At 40.5% G+C, this 16,931-nt stretch overlaps 3 protein-coding genes across 3 annotated transcripts; 1 reads left to right on the top strand and 2 right to left on the bottom strand.

Moving 5' to 3' along the window:
* Window positions 1–224: 224 nt before the first annotated feature.
* Window positions 225–884, bottom strand: LOC122652683 (uncharacterized mitochondrial protein AtMg00810-like). Its single transcript, XM_043846497.1, has one exon. The coding sequence runs from the start codon at window positions 882–884 to the stop codon at window positions 225–227; it is 660 nt and encodes a 219-aa protein (XP_043702432.1).
* A 9,434-nt stretch (window positions 885–10,318) lies between these two features.
* Window positions 10,319–12,071, top strand: LOC122652675 (polygalacturonase-like). The gene is made up of 4 exons (XM_043846485.1): window positions 10,319–10,792; window positions 10,890–11,179; window positions 11,533–11,761; window positions 11,853–12,071. The coding sequence occupies exons 1-4, from the start codon at window positions 10,319–10,321 to the stop codon at window positions 12,069–12,071; spliced, it is 1,212 nt and encodes a 403-aa protein (XP_043702420.1).
* Window positions 12,072–14,153: 2,082 nt separating this feature from the next.
* On the bottom strand, window positions 14,154–16,179 carry LOC122644708 (polygalacturonase-like). The gene is made up of 4 exons (XM_043838102.1): window positions 15,736–16,179; window positions 14,855–15,144; window positions 14,504–14,732; window positions 14,154–14,375 (listed from the first exon to the last, which is right to left on the bottom strand). The coding sequence occupies exons 1-4, from the start codon at window positions 16,177–16,179 to the stop codon at window positions 14,154–14,156; spliced, it is 1,185 nt and encodes a 394-aa protein (XP_043694037.1).
* Window positions 16,180–16,931: the final 752 nt, after the last annotated feature.

Below are 16,931 nucleotides of genomic sequence, written 5' to 3'. Positions count from 1 at the left end.
TGGCGATCGATCTCCACATGTTTTGTTCGATCATGCTGAACTGGGTTGTGAGCAATGTTGATAGCTGATTTGCTGTCACAATGAAGCCACATGGGAAGAGCAACAGGGACAGCCAAATCAATGAGGAGATGCTGAAGCCAAAGAAGCTCGCACACACCATGTGCCATTGCCCTGCATTTTACTTCAGCACTAGACCTTACAACAACCGACTGCTTCTTGCTCCGCTAAGTGACAAGGTTACCACCAACAAAAGTACCATAATCAGAAGTAGATCTACGGTCATCGGGTGATCCTGCCCAGTCTGCATCCGTATAAGCCTTAATGCGAAGATGATCATGAGGAGCAAAGAGAATGCCACGGCCTGGGGCAGATTTTAAATACTGGAGAATACATAGCACAACATCCATATGTGAGGAATATGGGTCATGCATGTACTGGTTAACCCAGCTAACTGAATAGGCGATGTCAGGATGGGTATGAGATAGATAAATCAATCGTCCGACTAATCGCTGATAACTGCTTTTGTCCACGGGATCACTTTTTTGGCTTACCAAATGAGATTTAACTTCAATGGGAGAGTCAGCTGTCTTGCACCCCAACATACCTGTCTCAGAGAGGAGATCAAGCACATACTTTCTTTGAGACAAGTAAACACCATTAGAGGACCTTACAACTTCAATACCGAGAAAGTAGCACAGTTGGCCAAGATCCTTGACTTGAAATTCCTTGCCCAAGAAGTTCTTGAGCCAGGAAATCTCACCAATGTCGTTACCAGTAACGACTATATCATCCACATATACTATCAAAACAACAATCTTTCTACTTGACTTTTTGACAAATAGCGTATAGTCAGCATTGCTCTGAGAATATCGTGCTGCAACCATAGCTTGCTAAAATCTACCAAACCAAGCACGAGGTGATTGCTTCAGCCCATACAATGCACGCTTCAGCCTGCACACTTTTTCTTGAGTTTGAGGACTTGAGAAACTAGGTGGAACATCCATATACACTTCTTCTTCCAACTTGCCATTCAGAAAAGCGTTCTTAACATCCAACTGTTGAAGATCCCAACCCAAGTTAGTAGCACAAGACAAGAATAACATGAATAGTGTTCATCTTTGCAACTGGAGCAAAAGTCCCCTAATAATTGATCCCATACATCTGAGTAAAGCCCTTTGCAACAAGTCTGATTTTATATTGGTCTACTGTACCATCAGCCCTTTGCTTGACCACAAAAACCCATTTGCATCCAATCGCCTTCTTCTGTGGAGGAAGACGAACCAACTCCCATGTGCCATTTTTCTTTAGAGGTTGCATCTCTTCAACCATGGCTGCCTGCCACTGCGAATGAGCAATAGCTTCCTGCCAGTTCTGAGGAATAGATACAAAAGACAAAGAAGACACAAAATTATAAAAGGAAAGGCAAAGGGAATCATAAGAGACACTTTTAGCAATAGGATGCAAGGTACATGATCTAGTGCCTTTATGAGTGGCAATAGGTAAATCAGGAGAAGGATCATATTTATAAGAGGGGAGAGAATTACCAGGAACAAGGACAGTAGGATCAGTTTCAGCCGGATCAGGTTCAAGAGGTGGTGATTGGTCTGGTAAAGTTAGAGATGTAACATCAATGGTTGGATTCTACCCTTTGCGAGTATAGACACGTAGCCTTGGTTAAGGCCGAACAACAATGGAAGAAGTCTTTCCCTGCATAGGAGACTCGGTAGGAACAGTAGGGGTGTCCAACATAAGAGGCTACCCATCTTCAATAGTAGATGTATGCTCCCCCCTGAATATGAGGCATCGTGTAGTAGGGCCCAGCTTCATGAAAGACGACATCCAAAGTAACAAACCAATGCTGAGTGGGAGGATGATAACACCGGTATCCCTTTTGGGTGGCAGAGTAGCCCAAGAAAATACACCAAAGGCTGCGAGGATCAAGCTTCCCATGGGGATGGTGGTCTCGAGCATAGCAAACACACCCAAAATTTTTTGAAGAGACAAAAAAAGCCGCAGAACCCTGTAGAAGATCCAAGGGGCAATGGAAGCTAAGGACCTGAAAGGGCATGCAATTGATTAAAAAGGCTGCAGTGACAACATCATCACTCCAAAAATGTTTAGGGACATTCATCTTGAAAAGTAAAGACCGGGCCACCTCCAATAAATGTCAATTTTTTTGTTCAGCCGCACCATTCTGAGCTGGAGTGTCGACATAACTAGTTTGATGGAGTATCCTATGTGAAGAAAGGTAGGCTTGAAAGGAAGTATCAAAGTATTCCCGACCATTGTCACTCCGAAGAACCTTAATGGTGGCTCCAAACTAAGTCTGAGCCATCTGGTGAAAGTGTTGAAAACAAGAGAAGGCCTTCCCCTTGGCACGCATAAAATAAACCCAGGTAGTGCAAGAACAATAGTCAATAAAAGTAATAAACCAGAGTGACAGATACATCCCGAGACGGGCCCCTAATATCAAAATGAATTAAAGAAAAGGGAACCAAACTTTTATTATCTGAAACAGAATAAGTAATTCGGTTTTACTTGACTAAAACACATGCTTCGCAAAATAATTCAGTACATTGCTTAAAAGAAGGAAAAAGCCTAGCTAGGGTGCCTAAGGGAGGGTGTCCCAATATGCGATGCCAATAGAGAAGTTCAGAAGCCGATGGAGATGGAGAGGAAGTCTGAAGCGCCTGACCAGAGACCGATGATGACTCAACATCAAGCAAGTACAGACACGATGCATTTTGCCAGAACCAATCGTTGCCCTTGTGACCAGAATCTAAAACATACAATGGGAAGGGAAAAAAGTTACTTTGCAATTCAAAGTGGAAGTAAGGCTACTTACAGATAGCATATTATTAGGAAAAGAAGGGGCATGCAACACAGAGGAAAGGGATGAATGTGGGAAACAAGAAACAGAACCAATACCAGATATAGAGGAATAAGCACCATTCGCTAATCGAACCTTACCTTTACCAGAGTAAGGGGAATAATGAGAAAAAGAAGTAGAGGAACCTGTCATGTGATCCAAAGCCCCAGAGTTGATGATCCATGGGGAGGATAGGATAGATGTACCAAGACCAAAAACTAGGAGGAGGCTCGGCAATGGCAGAGGTAGATGAGGCAAAAGCTGGTGCAGCGGAAGGGGGCTGGTCCATCTTTGAAAGAAGACGTTGAAAGGCCATGGGCTCATCTGAAGATAGGGCTGCTCCAGGAGAGGTAGTGTCAGAGGCCTCAATAAGGTGGGCCTGGCTAGAAGGAGCCAGATTGGAGTGACCACGGCCCTGGCCACAGCCACAGCCAGAAGAGCCAAGAACATTGGGTGGACGGCCATTCGACTTCCAACAATAATCCTTAGTATGACGCTCCTTACCACAGTATTCACACTTTACACGTGCCTTGGTAGGAGAGCTGTTAGACCGAGGAGTATCAGTACGGGGCTACGAGCTAGAGATAAGAGCAGATCGCTCAGGAGGTGCCAGAACAGGTATAGGCAGCATAGAGAGATGATGCCAATCCTCAAGCTAAATCAGTGCATATGATTATTCTAAGGTAGGGAATGGTTCATGTCTTAACACATGTGCCCGAAGCTGATCATATTCAATGTTCAGTCTAGCAAGGAAATCATAGACATAGATCTTATCTTCCTGTTTCTTAAAAATTGTAACATCGACAGTAGTAGTTGGAGTAAACTCCTCATAAAAATAAGCTCTCGCCACAGAGAGTAGAGCTCATTATAGTACTCAGAAAGAGGCATGTCCTTTTGTTGCAGCCTGTGAATTTTTTTTTGTATTTCAAAAACCTGGGCATCATGCCCCACCTGGGAATAGGTGTCTTGGGCAGCCTACAATATCTTTACAGTGGACTCAAGAAGAAGGTCGCACTGAGAGATGGAGGACTGCATAGAGTGGGTAAGAAATGCCATAACCAAGGAGTTTTCACACTCCCCTTTGTCAATCTTTGTAGCCCCAATAAGAGGCCGAGTTGTCATACCAGTAAGATAGCCATAGAAACCTTTGGATTTGAAGGACAGTAGGTAAGAGCATGACCATATCAGATAATTAGTACCATCAAGCTTGACGACACATGATGGAAAAGCAGAAAAATTATAAGAAGAATTTCCATTGCCACTATGAGTGTCACTATTAGTAACGTCAGAGCTTGGCATGGTCGATTAAGCAAAGAACTCCAAGGATGTGGAAAATACTGCCACCAATAATCAGCTTCAAAACTCCCAATACAGATGGGAGAAAAAAAAATCCAGAAGTAGAACCAGCAAAAATCGATGACAGGGTAATCCTGAAAAAAAGATATCAGGCAAAAAACCTGAAAATCGATCAATGGAGAGACTGGAGCAGCAAGAAGTAGGGATTAGCCCTGTGATTCACCAACAAATAAGCAAGGATTGGCCTTGAATATTCATCATACAAGGTTGGCCTTATAGATAAAAAAAAGCACAGGAAAAACCTGTGAAGAAAAAAACGCAGAACCTCTCAAATCATGGGGGAAAAAATCCCTTTAGTAACCTATTGAATGAGACGCATAGCAAGGAGAAACAAAAAAGGCTCTCGGTGGATTAGAAATAGCCCACCGAGAGCAATGGAAAGGGGTGGTGGTGGTGAAGATGCAAAATCGAGAGAAGGAAGAGAGAGAGTTCTTGGTTTTGGTGGAGGCGCAAAAAACGAGAGAGAGAGAGAAGAAGAAGATGACCAAGATTAGGTTTTTTGAGTAACCCGCTTTGATGCTATGATGAAATATGAGAATGAATTGTGTCTAATGGGACATAGACCAGCTTTATTTATAATGAGGAGAACTTTCTAGAATATGAGTACAAAACATAAATACCCATAAGACATAAATATGACATAAATAACCACGTACTCCATTTTACAACAAAGTGAAACCCTTCAAATACACCAAGAAAACAAAAATTTCAGAGATTTCTATCCATAAAGGGGAAACATTGACATGATCACCAAGGCACTCACCACACCAAAATTACAAAGCAGGGTCCAGAAGGTTGTCCAACCCCATCTCAAGTATGCGTTGCACGTCTCTCGGCAGTACACCAAACTTGAGGGTCTCTCTCATTACACCATCATTCCCCAAGGTAGAATCCTCTACAGAAACACTCTATTGAGGCACAAAGAGTTGAGGAGTGTCCCATGGGACAACCCCTTCCTCTCCCCCGAGTCCAGGTGTAGTACAAGTTGAGACCGCAATAAAAATAGAATAACCAACTACCATTGATGGACCAATCTCGCTGACACTTGACTTGAGTAGTGGGAGACTAAAGTCCTCGCCCTTGCCATCGTCTTCATTTTTATCTCATTGATTGGGCTCTTCCTCAATAAGCCCCTCTACAAGTGGATACTCAATTCGCTCCATAGGATTCGTTACATCCACAACTCTAAAAACCTCATCCTTACTAGGCTGCACCTGAAACTTAGGTAGTGCCTTAACACCAAAGGCAAGCAAGTCTAGGTCTTCTCTCCCAACACAGACAGAGGTCCAGTAGATAGAGGTTCCCTCTGCAAGCTTGAGATAACATGCGAACCCATTTCAGTACCTGCCTCACTGCCAGACCTCTCTGAAGAAATATCTCCTACAAATATAGCTCGGTAGACTTTACAGATGTATCCAGTCCTCCTGGAGCTATAGATGAGACTTACAAAGGAGTTGAAGAAGTGATAGGAACTTTGTTCGCCTATATAATTGCCAGCCTCTTCCTCCTCTTTGATCTGCTCTCTTGCGGGCTAGCATTTTCCTCTTCTTTCCCAAAAATGTAGTGGACATTTGCCTCAAAGCGACCGCACCCATTCCACGGCAAGCCCCCTCTTCTGAAATGTTTACTCCACTTGGACTTTTCCTTTTGCTCCTACCGGTGGCTTGCTACTACATTGGACGATTTCCACTACAAACCAATCAACAATCGGGTGAGAAACCTACCATAATGGAGGAAGGAAACCAGAAGAAACAGAAAGAGGAGTGTGCCATTGTTGAGACCCACTTCACGTAGAATCTCTTTGTTAGCCAAACATGAATAAAGAATCAGTTCCCCACTTACAACTCCTTTGAGCAAATCCTCTTCTTCCTCAGTCAAGCTTCTGATCCTATTCAATTCAAACAAAGAAATTACCTTCACCGACTCCAGGGGAAACTAAAAACAATCGTCCACCCAAAAGAACTTGCTCCCCCAGCCATCGGATGCCCTATTCAACAACTTGACTTTTTTACATCCTTCTTCTGACATGCCGAAGTAGTTCCAACCAAGCGCCTCCCCTGACGATTTCAACATAAAGGAATGACAGAAGATAGAGACAATTGGATTTGCCCCGCTCTGTTTAATGGCCACCAAGAAATCAATAATACACTTCCAAGCATTGGGAGACAACTAGACCAGCGCAACTCCATAATGCCAAAGAAGTGAAAGAAGATAGAGACGGTTGGATTTGCCTCGCTCCGTTTCATGGCCTCCACAAAATCAATAATACACTTTCAAGTATTGGGAGACAACTGGACCAATGCAACTCCATAATTTCGAAGAAGTTTAACAATGAAGTTGTTAATTGGAAAATGTAAGCCAGAGGCAAGTGTAGCCTCAGATCCAGATTGTCTACAGTGCGGGCTGCCCGTCCTGCCGTGCTGTGCAAACATAAGGTGGGGTGCATTGACTGCCTTACCCCTGCCCGAGCGCCTTGCCCGAGTAGGGGTAAGGTGGTCATTGCATGCGGTCCTGTGTCTGCACAGCACAAGCAGGACAGGGCAGAGCACCGTAGAAGATCCGTGTGCGTGTAGCCTCATAGAACAGATCAACACCTGGCCTCTTAGAAAGAGCGGTCTTTAGCAGCCCAAGGAGCGACAGTTTAATGCACAGTTGAATATAATACTTGATCCTAATGGCTCTCAAACCCTCCTTCGTACTCTTACAATGGAAGTCCCTCATCCCCCCCCCCCGCCCAACGCTTTTGATTTACCCTTGTCAAGATTCTACCATCTTAGCTCTGGACTGGCTAGACTCTCCTGATTAGAAGACACACCAGAACCCTTGTTGCCACCAGAAGCAAGATTAGAACTGACGGAGGTCGCGTTGCTCCCCTCAGATGTCCTCTCAATCAAGATAATTTGTGTCACCATTTTTAATGAAGGATAGAGACGATAACCAAGCTCAATAGCAAATCAAGAAAACTGAAAATACAGAAGAAAAACTCTCAAAGACTCCAAGAGAAAACACAAAGACTCACTTGGAAAACAGAAAGCCACCTGCGAAGATAATGGGAGATTGCAGAAACCACTTTGGAGAAGAAGACGGTGCACACATATGCGTTTCTTGCTTAGATTAAAGCCTAAGACCCACCGCCAAGTCCAAAATGTGCGCGTCATGTGCCCCACTCCGAAATTCCAAAAAGCACCTTCATTAACTCATGACAAGACCGAATGCCCATTTCAGTGAGCCCTCCAATGAAGAAATCGCTAAAAGTAGATCAACTTGGGACTATGGAGAACCATTCGCTCAACATCGCACCCAGTAACTCAAAATCCAATGGTCATAGAAACACCGTAAATGAGACAATTCTCAGAAGATCCTGTCAAATCCATATGTAGCAAACCACAATAAGGTGAAAGCTATGACAAGATCCAAATCTGCTCTCCTACTACTACAATTGGGTCGAGACAATTGTTATTGGTGAAGCCTAATTTCAGTCCAGAAAGTGCAGTGGGTGATCTCCGGAGGGTCATTTCGGCATTGAAATGTGCTAGAAAGGCCTATGTCCAGTTCTGCTCCGAACCAGACCGGGTGAGTTTTTTGGGCTTCTGGGGGCATTTATGTACTTTTCTGAGTTATGGCTTCTTTATAAAGGATCCTTATCTCGTTGAGAATAATAGGGAGAGATTTGAGGGTTTTGTAATCGTTCTTCAGAGAAGTAGTGAAACCAAGTTCTATCGCCGGCCGTGGATGTAGCCTACCTTCTTGGGGGTGAACCACGTAAAATTTCTATGTTGTGTGTTTATGCGTTTGATTCTTCTCTTCTATTTTCGTTTTCTTCTGCAAATCCCAATTTCTGGGCGTTGTTTTTTCTAACAACAATGACTTTGAAAGATCACTCCATTGACCTTCTGCAAGGCTCGAAGAAGTGGGGGGACTATGATATATCAACAGCTGACACCACGCCACAAGGCCTACCCCTCATTTGCACCTCATTTTTTCTAACTTCTACTTTACTCCATCAACTCTTTACAGGATTCGAAAGAGTGGGAGACATGATACGGGTTGAATCCAGCTTCCAATAATCAAGTGACACGTGTGATAGGCCAGAACCAAGCATGACCTATGAGGCCCAGGCCAGCAACCCTGGTTGAACCTCCAACCTCAAGTGCTTCACACTGAAACTATGCACAAGGAACTTTAAACGTGTCCTGCAAAAGGGAGAACCACCCATGACACTAGCTCAGCTACTGACAAATTCTGTAAACCGTTCCTGCTTAGAACTCCCGCCTACCTAAGGATACGTGATCCAGAGGACAAGAAGGGCATTTCTAGGGATGTCATCTAAATAAGGAAACCACACTCAACGCCAAGTAACTAAACTCTCATTCTACTGGTCCATTGGATTCATCTCTAAGCTCTTCTACTGGCTTTCCGTCTCCGGCTCCGATAATAGTTGTTCCTCTGAGATCTGACATAGGCATTGAAGAGTCCTCCCCCCTGGAGTCAACTTTGAGCCACTCATCCGCTCTGTCTTCTGGTTCTCTTATGCGCAGGTTCGAACTACACCCCAGGAGGATCTCAACAACAACACTGTCCACCAAACTAATTTTTTTTTGACTGGGCACGCAGCCAGGTGCCTAACATGTATCATTTTCTCTCCTCCCCTTTTGGAGGATCTTTGTCCCCTCCAATTCCCTGCCCGGCCCAGTTCCCCCAGTGCTTGTAATAGGGGGGGTGAGGAGCCCCAAAATACTCTCCTCATCCCTTCAGTTATGGGAACGTGATGGAATGCCTTTAGGATTCCCATTTATGATTCCGTTGGATGAGGTCAATATGGCCACATCATCCAACAGCAATGACCACCCTACCTCTGCCTGGGTGGGGTCCACCCCCTTATTATAGGCACTGGGGGAATTGGGCCGGGCAGGGAACTGGAGGGGACAATTTTCCCCCTTTGGAAAAGACTTTCTAATTACCTTCCTGTTTCTAACCCCATGATCGGTGCAAAAGCTAACAGCATGCCAATTAACCCTCTCCTTTTTTGTTTCCCTTTTAGTCTAGATGAAGAGTAACTTCAGTCCTCACCAAGTTAGTTGATTCTCGAGAAGACTAGAGATAGCAAAATTCAACAAATTTCATCCCAAGTCTCAATTGCAGAATAAATACAGCTATAAAAATTCAGAAAGCTCATCAAAAGTAGCATTGAGGTACAGCAAGAAAGAGTAAATACAATATATATTCCTGATCAGTACTTGATACGTCAACACCAAACCCACAGAAGAAGGCAGAATCACTTTTATTGAATTATTTTTCAATAACAAATAACAATTCTGTAAATATAATAAACCCAACATAAAAAGAAGTACAAATTTGGTCGATAACCACAAAGAAAAAAACACCCGCAGGTTTTCCTTAAATTCAACAACTGATATATCAAAGTCCAGAATGGAAACCCCACTAAAATCGTAAAGTCTTGAAATGGTAATGACATTAACGACTTCACACCTCACAAGTCACAAAACTCAAAAGATTCCTTTGGAAGTTGGAATCACACCAGAAAGCAAAAGAAAAAAAAAAACTCCCAATCTGACATCCTTCGAATAACATGTAGCAAGATTACTCCTATATAAGTCCTAACCTTACTCCTGAGAGCTGACTTTGTAACTCAATGAACACACAACTAACAAAAGCTATCCTTTCCATGCTCTCCTACCTGCTTCAGCCAAACAAATCCCACAAATCCATTCTAATTTCTAGTCAAGCTCACCCTTAAAAGTCCTTAATTCCAAGTATCCGATTAAACCCCATAGAGGAGCTCCAAAACTTCAAATTCAACTACCCATTAACTGACTAACTGACTTTCAAGGTCAACGGTCACCTTCCAAAACATGGAATTAATTAAACATCCACTAACAAAACCCTTCCTTCATTCACTTAATTTCATACCCTTTTTTTGTTTGTTTAACCCAAACAATACGTACCCAATAAGTCTGTATTCCTATAAATGGATCTTAAGACCTCCAATATTGATACATTCTCATCAGCTAAATTCGATCACCCTAAGAATTCTTTAATCCCAATCAGCCTCAAATTAACCTAGCTTATAAAATGGTAAGAGCACTGATCACTATGATCACCACCTCTCCTCTTCTTCTTCAAGCCTTCTTCATCCCCTTCCTCCTCTTATCATCAATACTAATTAATGCTTCCAGTACTATCAATATCATCGATCATGGCGCCATAGGGGATGGGAAGAAAGATGATAGCCAAGCATTTGTAGCAGCATGGAACATTGCCTGCAAGTCATCAGAGCCAACAACAACAATATATGTACCATCACAAAAAAGGTTCTTAATTAGCCCAATTTCCTTCCAAGGACCATGCAACAACTCCAAAATCACATTTCAAATGGAGGGAACCCTTATTGCTCCTGATTACAAGAAGATGTCAACTTCTACTAATTATTGGCTGATGTTCAATGGTGTTCAAGGGGTATCCATCATCGGAGGATATCTTGATGCCCAAGGCACCAGCTTGTGGGCTTGCAAAGCTTCAGGGACAAATTGTCCCACAGGTGCAGTGGTAAGTAAATTAAGTTTTATATATATATCGAGCTTAATTAATTAATTAATTAATTACGAGCTTATATATTATATGGGTGTTTAATTTATTATTGCAGTCACTTGCGTTCTACAGCTCCAAAGACATATTAATTCAAAATCTGAGATCGATGAATGCCAAGTTGTTTCACATACTGGTACATTCGTCTCAAGATGCTGTGATACAAGGAGTTAGAATCGATGCCCCGGGAAATAGTCCAAACACAGATGGTATTCATGTCCAGAATTCCGTTAATGTACGGGTCTTCAATGTCGGTATCAGGACCGGAGATGATTGCATCTCAATTGGACCAGGAACTCGATATTTGTTGATTCAGAATGTTACATGTGGTCCTGGACATGGTATAAGGTGAGCAACTACCTACTATACTACTCTTCTCTTAATTTGGTTAATTAGAATGAGCTATATATATATATGAGTATGGAGTCCTTTGTTGGGGATACGATGTCCTGCATTCCGTCACTTGCATATTAGTAGTCTAGCTAATTTCGAATTTTCAGCTCCTACTACTTTGAGGGTATTTCGGTAAATTATTTATATAGGGTTTCACTATAAATTTGTAACGAGGATTCTTTCTGTATAAATTTGATTGTGTGATTGTTTGTTTTGGGAATTCCATTCGTTTTTTGCATATCTTCTTTAATTAGGTTCTCGTTTTTCTACCATACTAACTTATGATGAGAGTGCATGTGTCATTGCAGCATTGGGAGTTTGGGGAAAGAGTCAAAAGAAGAAGGTGTACAAAATGTGGTGGTGAAGAATGTGGTGTTCAATGGAACTCAAAATGGGCTAAGGATCAAAACCTGGGGAAGGCCTAGTAATGGGTTTGTGACAACAGTGCTTTTCAAGCAAATTGTGATGAAAAATGTCCAAAATCCGATCATTATCGATCAAAATTACTGCCCTCATAAAACGAGTTGCCCTAATCAGGTAAATAAATTAGAGCAAATTTAGTAATTAACCAATTAATTAACGATTATTTAACCAATTAATATGTATGTCTCTTGCATGTATTGGGCAGAGCTCAGGCATTCAAATTAGTGGAGTAACATATACAAACATCGTCGGAACATCAGCAACTCAAGTTGCCATGAAATTCGATTGTAGCAAAACCACTCCATGTAACCAGATCAGTTTGGAAAGTATAAAGCTCACGTACAAGGATCAAACTGCAAAATCCTTTTGCAAGAATGTGCATGGAACAGCTGATGGTGTAGTCTCTCCGCAGAGCTGTGTGTAGGAATTATTCTTGTTGTATGTGTGGGAATCGATAGGATCGTGATCTTCTACGGCGCCTTGTCCATAGCGGCTTGTGCGGCTCAGACAGGGCACTATGCGCAATGTCCGTCTTACCTCTACCCGAGCGCCTTGCCCAAGCAGGGGTAAGGTGGACATTGTGTGTGGCGCTCTGTCTGGGCTGCGCAGGCCACTACGGACAGGGCGCTGTAGAAAATCTGTGTACGAATCGAGAAGGGCACGATTTATATATGTCACATAGGTCAGTTACAAAATTTTGTGACACTAAGGTCGTAATATTGTTTTTTACTTTATAAAAAATTCTTTCTCTCATTGTTTGTTCTTTGAGAAGTCATATTGTGGGAGTTCTCATTGCAAAGATGAATGTCTCATAAGAAACTGAATGTCTCCGCCATCAACTTTGGGTTCATATGGTTAGATGCAAAGTGAAATAAAATTAAACAATATATATAAAAGGGTAAATTTCATGGACATCCCCTGCATATAGAGCTAATTGAAGAGACACCCAAAATTTACAATATATCAATCTTCCCAGTGATGTTTAACACCATTAACTTAAAACTTGAAATGTCCATTTTCACCCCCATTATTTATATACATAATATAAAAAACTTTCAAAACGTGTTTTTTTTTTTTTTTTGGGTCAAATGAATTTATTAAGGATAACGTGAAAACTCATGGCTGAAGATCATAAAGGTCTCTTAGCTATTGATCGGAAATGGGTTATACTATCGAACACGTTACCGATAGCACCCTCCTTTCTTTACTATTGGTTTCATAACATGTTCTTCCCTTTCTTTACTGTTGGTTCCATCTATTTAGAATCAAAGATACTTTCGATTTCTTCAAATTTAGTTTCACCAGAACCCATCTGATAAAAAAACAAATCCAACTTGTGAGCAAACCACCAAGGTGTTGGATTTGTGTCCATCAAACCCGGTTCGGTCTGGTTTACTTTGTATTGAATCTTTTATACATTTTGGCTTAATATTATCACTTGCGATATAAATTTTTTGGTAAATTACACGTCACCCCTTAGTTTTCAAACGAAACTCAGATCACCCCTTAGTTTTTGAAAATACTCAAATCACCTCTGTGTCCATCAAACCCGGTTTGGTCCTTATCGTTAGTTTTATGTTGTTAAGTGATGATGTCAGCCAGTTAAATAAATTTAAATCCCTAAACTACCCTTAACAGTGTAGAGTTACTTTTTTATCCTTGATCTAAAAACCCCAAAACGATATATGAGGTCTTACTTTTATTTTTTTAATTAAAACAAGGAATTGGAGAGGGTTAAACCGAGAATGGAGAAAACCATTTTAGGGTTTTAACAACCACCACCGTGGTCTCTTGTGACGACTGAACCAGAGGCCGGCGGCTAAACTCAGACATGACGAACGACCTTCTAGGTCCGACGGTCATAACCCCAACTTCAGATGCCGATGAAACCCAATGGAAGATGATGTACCAAGGCGTATAGATTTGCCCTACGTAGGCTAGTTGACCCAATAGATGTACCAGCTTCCTTTCACTTCTTTGAATAGGTTGTTTGTTCCTCATAGCTAGTTCTTGTGCGGGTATGGTTTACCCAATTGACTCGACAGAATACCTCTGCCGATGCCACATGTTGTACCATTATTGGATGACTATTATATAGTATAACAGTCATGATGTCAAAAAAGAGCACAAGACTTAGAATATAAGAAATGGCGTCAACGCGTATTTGCCTCTTCTGTTGAGGATGGAAGTTTTTTCGCTCTTGATAATGCAACCCAAAAAATAGATGTTGCTGACGACAGAACAAAGAATACAAGTTTCTCTGGTTTAACTTAGAATCTGATTCAACACCGAAGTCTAAAAAAATAATCTGATTTCAAAACTTGTACATTAAAGAACAGCAAGAATTTCTTTCAAGTACAGAATGGACTTTAATTTCGATAACAGTCTATTAAGAATGAAGTAAAAATTAATTTTACAAAACAAATTACAAAGAATATATATATATTTTTATCATGTATATATACAATTTATATTGTAAGAAATATATATATATATATATTAATCCCTAAAGACAACTTGGTGGAGAGACTACACCAGCAGCGTTTCCATGTACATTCTTGCAGAAGGATTGTGCAGGTTGATGATTAATGTAAGTGAGCTTTATATCTTGCAAACCGATCCCTTTACATGGTGAGGTTGCACTACAATTGAAGAACATGACTACTTCAGTTGCTGATGTCCCTACTATGTTTGTGTATGTCACTCCACTTATTTGTATTCCAGAATTCTGTACAATTAATAATACATGTAATTAAGTACACAATTCCAATATATTATTTTTTGAAAAAAGGAAAGAAAAAAAAAAAAAGAAAAAGAAATTCTATAAATAATTAAGTTTATAATTAAATTTATTACCTGATTAGGGCAACCTGTGTTATGAGGGCAATAGTTTTGATCAATAACAATTGGGTTTTGGACATTTTTCATCACAACTTGCTTAAAAACTATTCCTTTCACAAATCCATTACTAGGCTTTCCCCAAGCTTTGATCCTTAGCCCATTTTGAGTTCCATTGAAAACTACACTCTTCACCACCACATTTTGCACTATTTCTTCTTCTTCTCCCGACCCCAAACTCCCAATGCTGCAGGAACAATAGTATTATTAACACAAACAGTACGTACACATTAGCAAATGGATGGACAACATGAAAGATAAGTAAAAATTAATTATTGATCCATCATTAATTAATTAATTAATCCTCACCTTATACCATGTCCAGGACCACATGCAATACGTTGTATTGTCATATTTTGTGTGCCCGGTCCGATCGAAATGCAATCATCTCCGGTTTTGATGCTCGCATTGAATACTTGAATATTAACTGAATCTTGGACATGTATACCATCTGTGTTTGGACTATCACCTGGGGCATTGATGTTCACTCCTTGAATTGCTACGTTTTGGGATGAATACACGACAATGTGGAAGAGCTTCGCATTGGTCGATTTCACATTTTGCACTAATATGTCTTTCGAGCTATAGAACGCAAGTGACTACAAAAGAAAAAAATCCAATCCATCCCTAAAAAAGTTTCTCTATAAATGATCTTTTACAAACAAAAAAAAAACAAAAAAAAACTATTTAAATTTTTTTTTATTTTTTCAAGATTTTGGTTTTCGCATTTTATGTCAAAACTAACATGACAAAAAAAATCCTATTTTAAAGGAAAATTTTTCTTTTTTGCTTTTTTTATATGGATACAAATATATAAAACCTACATATATACTTAATGGGCGTCTCTTGTTGTCATCAAGCAGGTGAATTAAGAAACTGTAACTTTACCTTTTTTAACTCTAGGTCTTATTTGCAAAAGTTATTTAGTGTAAAGGTTATCTTGTCATTTCACATGGATAATGACAGTTTTTGAAAATGATATAATAATAAATCACTATCAACTTATTTTTCAAACCTTTTTTAAATTAAAATGACTTTTAAGAATAAGAAAAAAGATATAAAAAAATAAAAAATAAAAAAAAAAAAGTAAAATTATAATCTTATTGTAACCAAATAACCTCTTGATTACAACAAGATTCTTTCATACTTAATTATACAAATAAAACATACAAGGGTAAATATATACATACCGCTGCACCGGTGGGACAATTCGTATTCACAGCGGCTTTGCATGCCCACAAGGTGGTGCCTTGGCCATCAAGATATCCACTTCCAATGATGGACACCCCGTCGACACCATAGAACATAATCCAATTATCAGAACTTGGCATCTTCTTGTAGTCAGGAGCAACAACGATTCCGTCCATTCGAAATGTGATCTTCGAGTTATTGCATGGACCTTGGAACACAATTGGACTAAGAAAGAACCGACCCTTACGTGGTACATGTATCGTCGATGCCTCTGATGATTTGCAGGCAGCTTCCCAAGCTGATAAAAAAGCATGGTTCACATCTGTTATGCCATCCCCTATTGCCCCAAAATCAGTGATGACATTGATATCAATAGCATTTGTTGATGATAGTAAGAGGAGGTAAAGGGTTAAGAAGAGAGCTGAGGAAATGAATCTTGCCATGGTAGAGAAGTTATGGGTATACTGTTAGAAATAGAATTGAAGCTTCTCTATGAGATTTGGGTAGACTTGGAACTAATGACTTGAAGTGTTTGTTTGGTTGGAGGAAATTGAGGTCCATTTTATAGGATGGGAGCAAAGTGTTGTTGTTAGGGACATCAAAGGGTGACCAGAACAGGAAGCAACACAGCGCCGAAATGGATAAGAGTGATAGTCTGTTGTTAGTGCTATATTCCATGTATTGGTACTTTGGGTGGATTTCCTAAGGCACCGCCGTTAACTTAAAAAATGGGTTCGAGTATGAAATTCTTTCATGCCAAACAAGTCTTTAAATGTAAGTAACGGCGTAATCGCGTATCTGTGTCTTGTAAGGTTATTATTGTCATTTCAAAAACAAGAATGTCTGGTCCAAAATCTTCCCAAAATTGTAAAAAAATGACGACACCCCATTAAAGAATTCCTTGACCGTTATTTCGCAGAAACGGCTACTTGCGGCTGCTTATGCTTATAGTGTACTACTCTCCAGATACAAACATGGTAGTCATCTAAAACTAACCATGGTTGGTGACGTTTAGATTGTCACTATTGCCATTTTATACATACAAGTGTGTCCACGTCATAGAAGACTCACACTCACCGGCCTAATTCTTCAACCTCTAGACCCAATAAACCAGATGAGTGCCTAAAAAATTATGCTCTAAAGAAAAGCAAAAGTTCCCTTCATTAGCAGAACCAAATACGAGAGGTCCCTGGTT

Source organism: Telopea speciosissima, chromosome 1, assembly GCF_018873765.1.
Source record: "Telopea speciosissima isolate NSW1024214 ecotype Mountain lineage chromosome 1, Tspe_v1, whole genome shotgun sequence".
In the NCBI taxonomy this organism is placed as follows: domain Eukaryota; kingdom Viridiplantae; phylum Streptophyta; class Magnoliopsida; order Proteales; family Proteaceae; genus Telopea; species Telopea speciosissima.
The sequence above is the reverse complement of the archived record's forward strand: the minus strand, read 5'-3'. Positions and strand labels throughout refer to the sequence as shown.

Coding starts and splice junctions, on each gene's coding strand:
- LOC122652683 (XM_043846497.1), bottom strand. CDS start 884: ATGGTTGCAGCACGATATTCTCAGAGCAATGCTGACTATACGCTATTT.
- LOC122652675 (XM_043846485.1), top strand. CDS start 10,319: ATGGTAAGAGCACTGATCACTATGATCACCACCTCTCCTCTTCTTCTT. Junction 10,793..10,889: donor ATTGTCCCACAGGTGCAGTG/GTAAGTAAATTA, acceptor TTATTATTGCAG/TCACTTGCGTTCTACAGCTC. Junction 11,762..11,852: donor AAACGAGTTGCCCTAATCAG/GTAAATAAATTA, acceptor TGTATTGGGCAG/AGCTCAGGCATTCAAATTAG.
- LOC122644708 (XM_043838102.1), bottom strand. CDS start 16,179: ATGGCAAGATTCATTTCCTCAGCTCTCTTCTTAACCCTTTACCTCCTC. Junction 15,145..15,735: donor ATTGTCCCACCGGTGCAGCG/GTATGTATATAT, acceptor TTTCTTTTGTAG/TCACTTGCGTTCTATAGCTC. Junction 14,733..14,854: donor GGTCCTGGACATGGTATAAG/GTGAGGATTAAT, acceptor TTGTTCCTGCAG/CATTGGGAGTTTGGGGTCGG.